This window comes from Nothoprocta perdicaria, unplaced genomic scaffold (genome assembly GCF_003342845.1).
Source record: "Nothoprocta perdicaria isolate Ctin4 unplaced genomic scaffold, notPer1 scaffold_4, whole genome shotgun sequence".
NCBI classification, from domain to species: Eukaryota; Metazoa; Chordata; class Aves; order Tinamiformes; family Tinamidae; genus Nothoprocta; species Nothoprocta perdicaria.
The window spans coordinates 456,111-464,046 of record NW_020455643.1 but is presented as its reverse complement, the minus strand read 5'-3'; the positions used below and the strand labels follow the sequence as shown (position 1 = coordinate 464,046).

The 7,936-nt window shown below is 53.0% G+C and overlaps 1 protein-coding gene across 1 annotated transcript; it reads left to right on the top strand.

Moving 5' to 3' along the window:
• The first annotated feature begins 4,529 nt into the window (after window positions 1-4,529).
• Window positions 4,530-5,540, top strand: P2RY14 (purinergic receptor P2Y14). The gene has a single exon (XM_026045398.1). It carries the CDS (start codon window positions 4,530-4,532, stop codon window positions 5,538-5,540), a length of 1,011 nt encoding a protein of 336 aa, XP_025901183.1.
• Window positions 5,541-7,936: the final 2,396 nt, after the last annotated feature.

Here is a 7,936-nt window from a genome sequence, read left to right as displayed (position 1 = left end):
CAGGCTGCACATCCCATCGGGAAGCCGTGCCCAGGCTGCACATCCTGCCGGGACACCGTGCCCGGGCTGCACCCCATGGGACGCGGTGCTCGGGCTGCACACCACACAGGACGCTGTGTCCAGCACCGCCGTGCCCGTTTGTTCTGCGCTCTGCGCGCTGGCTTTAAGCACCCTTTAATCGCCTATTTCGGCAGGCTGCCGCTGCTCTTTTCCTTTGAATAGCTGCATTTTCTAATTGCCAAACRAAGACAAACAGCAAACGCTTCCTAGCTAGGCAAACCATAAACCAGGCAGATCCTCACTGTAAATATACAGAGAAAACCAAGAGAGGGACCGGCTGCTGGCGCGAGCAGCCTGCGCACAGCCGCAGAGCGGGACTGCCCCGGCGCTGGGGGCACAGCGCAGATATAATACAGTTAGCAAGGGATCCTTTTGAAGCACCTGCCCTTCACTTACGAACAAGGAAGTATCCTTGTTCAGCATATAAAAACACCAGAAAATAGAATCAAAAAAAAACCCCAAGATTTTAAATTACATATTATGTTAAAACACAATGTCAAAGGGATTTATTTTTAATTTGAGCCAAGTATTTTCTTCTTTCAAATTATCCAATTTTAAGGTACTCAATTTTAATAAAACTATTATTAAAATATTTTACTGACATGTTTTGCATTGAAAAATTCCAAATTTGTTAAGGCAGTTGCTTCTAAAAGCTGGTCTCTAATTCCCTGACACGAAATTGTAAACAGAATGTTCCTAATATTGCAGTCCTAACTTCTCCTCTTGCATGCACTACGCCCTAAGATATTATATCTGACACATATAGGAAGAGTTTGTGTTTCCTTTTTTGGGGGGTTTGTTTGTTTACTTTTATTTTGGAAGTTTGAGCTCAATTCCCAAATGCTTCTACATGCAAACAGGCTAAAGCACTGCCCAAGTTTCAGGGCAAGGATTGGTGTCTGCATAGACATCATCAAGGCTCTAACATTTTAATGACAACAGATTCTATTTTTAGGGTAGGTTAGGACCTTCCCTAACTTCCCTTCCCTCCAACTCAAAAAAATAGAATAAAAATGTTAACTTCTCAGAAAAATGAGACTGCTAAAATTTCCAGCAAAAGCAGCAGTTTAGGGACTCCTGAAGAGCAAGAAGCAGCAAGCCAGGATGGGCTTTGCAAGGAGGAAATGAAGTTCTACCCTTGCGGTGTCCTCACGCTGCTGCCCAGTGAACTTGTGCTGCCCTGCACAGCGCTATTTTAACAGGAAAATGAACAATCTTATCTGCAACAACTCATTTTTACGCCTACTGGTTCTGCCCGCTCGTTTTGTCCTTCAGAAGACCAGAAACAAATGATAAACACTCAAAAAAAAAAAAAAAAAAAAGTATGATCTAACTGTGCTTACAAACTTAGGTCTGGAGAACGGCCTAGAAGAGCCTGGCAACGCTAAGTCCTGCCCAGGCGAGATGGGTCACTGCAGGCGCCGCGTTCCTCCCGGCACGGCAGCAGGGCCAGGGCTGCGCCAGGCGCCCGCCTTGCCTTGCCGGGTGGCACGGGGAAATCCCGGGATTCTCCTGCGGGGGATGCGGGCTGCCCGGAGCACCTGGAGCGCCCGGAGGCCGAGCCAGCTCCTGGCGCTGCCGGGCACGGCTGCATGCAGCCCTGGAAACCTCCTCCCCACTGCCCGAAGTGGGAGCAGGTGGAGGGGACAGGAAGCAAGAAGCAGAATGAGCTCATCAAAGGACCATCTCAAAACGGTATTCACRTCCCTATCAACTCTAGAGACTTGAGGCTCTTACCCAAGCGGACGGAAACTCTCTCTGACCTGCAGTGAGGCAGCGGAGGCTCCGCGCTGCCCCGCCGCTCCCGCTCGCCTCACGGGGCTCCCGCCGTCAGGGGGAACTCCGTACAGAAAGCAGCTCTGCGCAGACAACCCCCYGCACCGCGTGTGGCTACCGGGACAGTTCGGACCTAGGCAAGGGAGGAGAGTCCCCAGCTCTCCGCTCCCGCGGCCTCCGCGAGGCCCCAGGAGAGGCAGGCGGGCTCCTGCCAGCCTCCCCGTGGGACACGCAAGGCCTGGGGCGGGGGGTGCAGCACAGCCGGGCTGCACAGCCGCACGGGCCTCGCCGCAGACCCACACCTGCACGGAGACCTGCCCGCGCGGCCAGCGCCGCCGTCCGGCCCGGCCCGGCCGCGCCGCTCGCGACGGCAGAGTGACGGCAGAGCGACGGCAGAGCGACGGCAGAGCGACGGCAGAGCTCCCCAGGCCGTCCCCATAACAGGACCACGCGAGCCGTCCCCCTCCACTCTGGGGGGTGCCTGTGACAATGCCAACCACCAGCCAACTTAGAGCCCCCTCCTACGCCAGCCGCTTCGAGCACCGGTGTGGCCACACTCTGCTGCACGCTGTGCGCTGCATGCTGCATGCTGCATGCTGCACGCTGCACGCTGCACGCTGCACGCTGTGCGCCTCACGCTGTGCACTGCACACTGTGCACTGCATGTTCGCTTACCGAGGAGCTGCGCTAGCTTCCAGAAACAGCTCAAGCGTCCACCCAGTACCAAAGAATGCATGTGGTAGCATAAAACACGAAATCTGTAAATATTATTCCTACRTTCAGCACAACAGTCACAGACTTTAAACTTCTGCAGTTTGCCAGCCAAAGCTGTAGAGTCAGGGAAAGGGGCCTAAACAGAAGGGTTACAACCAACGAAGGAATGAGGTGTTTTAATGGCTCAGGCATCCCTCGTGTCTTTTGCTGAGACAATACCATTTGTATTTACCATTTGTATTTATACTGTGCAATACCACTKGCACAACTGAGAAATTTCAGAGCATTTCTGTATTTTAACAAGTCAAACTTGTTAAAATAATTTGGTGCATCAGTGGTGCTGATTTTGCGGAGCTTGGTATTACTTATACATACATGCATATATGTAAATATGTATGTACACTGATCCACACACGTGGCTTATACAGGCTTATACAGGACCAGGCATCTGAGCACGAAGGGCTATTCAGCACGACAGGCACAGCCCGAACCCCCTGCTAGCAAACAGCAGTGCTTGCACGACAGCAGGGTCACAGGGAGCGAGGGAAAAAGATAATTCCGTCATTTCAGGTAGCATTTGGGCCAAAAGCCACCAAATCCACCCGCCAGCAGCCAGCACCAGAAGCAGGACTGTCGGTGCGCGGTGCCCGACGCGGCACGTGGCTCCGTGCACAGCAGCTGCGAGCGAGCGCAGCGCCGCATYCCCCGCGCGCAGCTTCCGCAAGCCCTCCGGATTGGGAATGACTYCCAAGCATCCCCTGTGCAGGGAGCTCCCCGCCTCTATCTCCCTTCATACTCAGAGAGCATGGGCACAGCAGGCAGCAGTGCAAGGGGAGCTTATCAGATAAAACATGTCAACACCTTAAATGAAAATGCTACTTACACTGGTGCTTTCTTTCCACTTTCCGTCTGTATTCTGCCCCCTCCATCCTACCATTTGCTCTAGCGATTCTGCCTCAKACTCTGTGCACCATCTCCTCCCAGGCATCACATGTCTATTCCCGCAGTGCTCATACTCTAACACCCACTCCCTGCACCCTCTTTTTCCTTTAAAAGCCCAAGCAGTCCAAAATAAAGCCCTGATGGCTGGAGTCTAAGCACAGGGAGGAGGGCAGGGCTGGCTGTGAGAAAGCCGGCCGCAGGGAGAGATGAGCTGCCGGCTTTAGATGCAAATGCTCACAACACGCACACCACCGCTGCGTTATCAGAGCAAGTTCCAGGCAGGGCGAGGATGGTCAGCTCGTGCTAGCCCTCCAGAAGATAAAGATCACCATGCAGGAAYGGAAGCAGCTGCTCTGTCTGAAAGAGCTTTTGCACCTCCCTTTACCGTAGGGTTGCACCCCCACAAACCGTAGGTTTAACCTCCACAGCAGATGATGCAGCTCCTACGGCTCTGTCCAGGAAAGCAGGCGGCATGCAGGGCTCCCTGCAGCCTCGGTGGCATCCTCTGAACGTCACACCTGGGCCACTGGCAGCCCCGGCTTGCGCCTCACACGCTGCCCCGTCACGTCGCGCCGAAGCGAAAGCAAACAGCGCTATCTGCAGTGACGGCTCCCCTCACACCAACGGGACAAACACCAGTGCGTGCCTGGATCCCCACCAGCCGCCGCTCAAACAGAGCCGTGCTCGCCACCCCTGTGTGCAAAACAGAAYACGTCAAAAGAGACCTTTATTTCCCACACATACTTTCTGGTAAATCAGTGCTAAAAATAGTGGTCCTTAAGAATTAAGGATATCCAGAGACAGCAAACCCCTGCTCATCTCCAGGAACACAGTGGGTTTCAGCCCCATGGAGAATCAAATGGATTCTCTGTTCAAAATCCCTGCCAGAAACGGTAATTTGGTGATTTCTGAGAAATCTGCCAAGTTTATTTTGAAGTCAGAGCAGAAATCTTGCACTAAGGCAAAGTAAAGCATAGCCCTGTTCTGTCTCACTGAGATAACTCTTCCTCTGCTTCTAGGAACACCGATCCTGTAAGATGTTCAACTCGAGCACAAGCCCCTCGGAAAACTGCACTTACAGCACGGTACTAACCACCAAGGTCATCCCGCTCATCTACTGCTTCCTCTTCCTCGCGGGGCTCCTGCTCAACAGCGTGGCCGCCTGGGTCTTCCTGGCCGTTCCCAGCAAGAAGAGCTTCATCGTCTATCTCAAAAACATCGTCGTCGCCGACCTCCTCATGAGCCTGACGTTCCCTTTCAAAATTCTAGCCGATTCGGAAATCGCATCCTCACAGCTCAACATCTTTGTGTGCCGGTACTCTGCGGTTGTTTTCTATATAAACATGTATATTGGAATAACGTTTTTTGGACTCATCGGTTTTGACAGATACTACAAAATCGTAAAGCCTTTATTTACCTCTGTTGTTCACACAGTTAACTACAGTAAGGTTATCTCTGTAATCATATGGCTGTTGCTAATAATTTTATCGCTTCCAAATATGATTTTAACTACTGAAATCAATGAAGCAAATTATTCCAGAAACTGTGTAGGTTTCAAAAACAAGCTTGGCATACAGTGGCATAAGTTTACAAACTATATTTGCATTGGGATTTTCTGGATTGTGTTTCTGCTATTGATCGTTTTTTATACCTCGATATCCAAAAAGATCTATAGCTCCTACAAGAAGTTCAGAAAGAGCTCGGATGTGACCAAGAGGAAGACCAACCGCAACATATTCACCATCATGCTGGTGTTTGTGACCTGCTTCGTGCCCTACCACCTCTGCAGAATTCCCTACACCCTCAGCCAGACCAGCTCCCGCTTCGCCTGCCCGTCCGCCAGGGCGCTCTTCTACACCAAGGAGTTCACGCTCATCCTATCCGCCGCAAAYGTCTGCCTTGACCCCATTATTTATTTTTTCCTCTGTGTGCCCTTTAGGGAAAAGCTCTATCAAAAGCTGCACCGCAAGCTGAAAATTTCAGAGGAAGTTGAAATTTCCAAATCCAGAAGGACAAATACAATCCGGGAAAGCATAAATACGTTGTAAGTGCAGGTATGGAAAACTAACRGGGGCTCTTGAAAGTCAGCCAAGACTACAATGCCACAAAAACACTGAATAAGCGAGAATCTGCAAAGAAAAGGGTTTGGTGTAAAATACCAAGCAGAGTTCKCTGTTTAAAAGTATTATTGCTGACTACCCTATATTTACCAGAGGCTACTTCAGCAGAAGATAGAGCTGCATTCYGGTGTGAAATGGCCTAAGGGGATCTGGAAAGGACAGAGGAATAACTGGAGCACAGACGCCACGGCCCTCAGAAAGGATTGTCCAGCCAGGCTGCTCTGCTCTTGTGTGGCAGGAGGCCGGGCACGGCACGGGCACAGCGAGGCRAGGAGGAGCCGCCAGCAGCTCCACGGCCCCGGCGCTGCGGCAGCCCCGGCGGCGACGCGTCCCGAGCAGCCGGAGCCCCGGCGGCCGCCCCGCTCCGCTCTGCTCCAGCGGCTGCAAACACAATGAAAGAACTAACAATGCAGCTCCGAGGAACCCTCACAGAGCTGCACGGGGCCTGGAAGCCTTGGGAGCATTTATAAAAATATATCGGTGCTGAAGGGAAATACCATTTATAATTAAGAAGTTGAACGATATGACTAACTGTAACCCACAGAACCCACAGGCAGAGACAGAACTTCTATAAAAAGCGGTGCTCGGTACAGGGGGAATCACTTCTCGGAGGCACCGCGGGGCTCCTCGGGGCGCTCCCCGGCGCCTGTGCTGGGCTGGCCGGGGCTGCGGCAGCTCCGGCTGCGGCTGCAGACAGCGGCAGAGCAGCGAGGAGCCCTGGGAAGCAAACACGCTGCCGTCTGCAAGCTGCAGGGCACCTTTACAGGCACAAGGAACTAGTCAGTGGTTTGCTTATATTCTTGGCGCCACAATAAAACATTTCTCTTTGTACAACGGTAACAGCTGAAAGCAATCTATATTTTATATATAAATATAATGTCATTTTTAACTGTATTTTTCAGTGCAGTCTCTATTTTATCACTGTACAGGGCAAACGCACCAGTACACCAGGCATCCACAAGAGCTTTCAAGGCACAGCCCTGAAAGCTGAAGGCTTCCACTTTGCTTCAAGAAGTTATAGTAAGATTTCACCTTCTGCCTCTGGGTTTCAGCTGAGCCAGGATAGGTTGAAAGGGTGAAAGAAAATACATAAAAGATTATTTATATGGTTCCTTCAGAGCGCCGTCACCCATGCCAAGCTGAAGCTCTGCAGGCTCTCCCCTGCCAGCCAGGGAAACCAAAGGAAGGGAATCTCTTGCTTTGTGGGAGAACTTTTTTTGTAATTTATGGCAAAACCGCTTAGCGCCTTACATGGCCTGGCTTTCTGCCTCCCTGTGTCAGGCTGAGTAAGCGAGGCTGGGCAGGCCGAGCAGCGGCAGGACGAGATGCACGCTGCACAACACGCATTTGTGCGAGTCTGTTTCACTCCTTGGATCTATACCAGATTGTCTCCTCATCCTGTAAGAGCACTGACACTACAACAGCAGGACAGCGCTGATAATATAAGTGCACCTCGGGGACAGTTAGCTGACCAACACCCTTCTGAAGTGACACCAAATTTCTAGCTTCACTCCAACAGCTTCACTCACCACTGAACGCTTCCATTGAGCCCAGTGCAGGTGGGCACCCTGCACATGACTCAACTCGATGATTAAAGCCAGTTTGTATTCCATTTCCTTTAGCTTTCCTGTACAGACCGGGACGCAAAGGGCCGGGGCGCGCTGTTTCCCACGGCGAGCAAGCCGATGCTGGCGCAGCCTCCGCAGCGCGTCCTCGCGGCGCCCCGGCAGCAGCCGCGGCCACAGGGGCAGCCGCGAGGCCCCGTGTCGGGCCGGCTCCCGGTCCCGCGCTGCGCCCTGCCCTCGGGCTCCCCTCCCGGCGCTCGGCCCGCGGGACAGGGCTGCCCCCGGCGCCGCCACCGGCCAAGGTGCCGGCCACGTGAACAAGGCGCGAGAGCTTCAGCACAGAGGGCTGCGCTGCCAAAAGGTGCTCCCTCCAGGTGGGAAAAGCCAAACGCAGCAACAAGCAGCAGCCAAAGGGCCTGAGCCAGGTGCAACACGATGCTCCGCAGGCTCTGCCAAGGCCGGCGGGTTTTCTGGGACGTTCTGTTGTGGGAAACAGCGGGAATGCCCAGGCTGTGCCCCCACGCGGCACCAGCCCTGCGGTCCCACGGGTGGCACGCGAGGTTTCACACCAAGCGGCACAACAAAACCAAAGCTTAGGCTACCCAAACCAGAGATGTTTAACAAGAAGCTCCCAGCAGCCTTCGTTGCACCCAATCTGTGATCGGCATCTATGGGTTATGAACTGAGCCGTTCAGCGAGTGCATGGGCAGGGAAAGGGGCCTCCAGGCTGGTGTTGCCCTTCTCCCCTCGAAACACCCC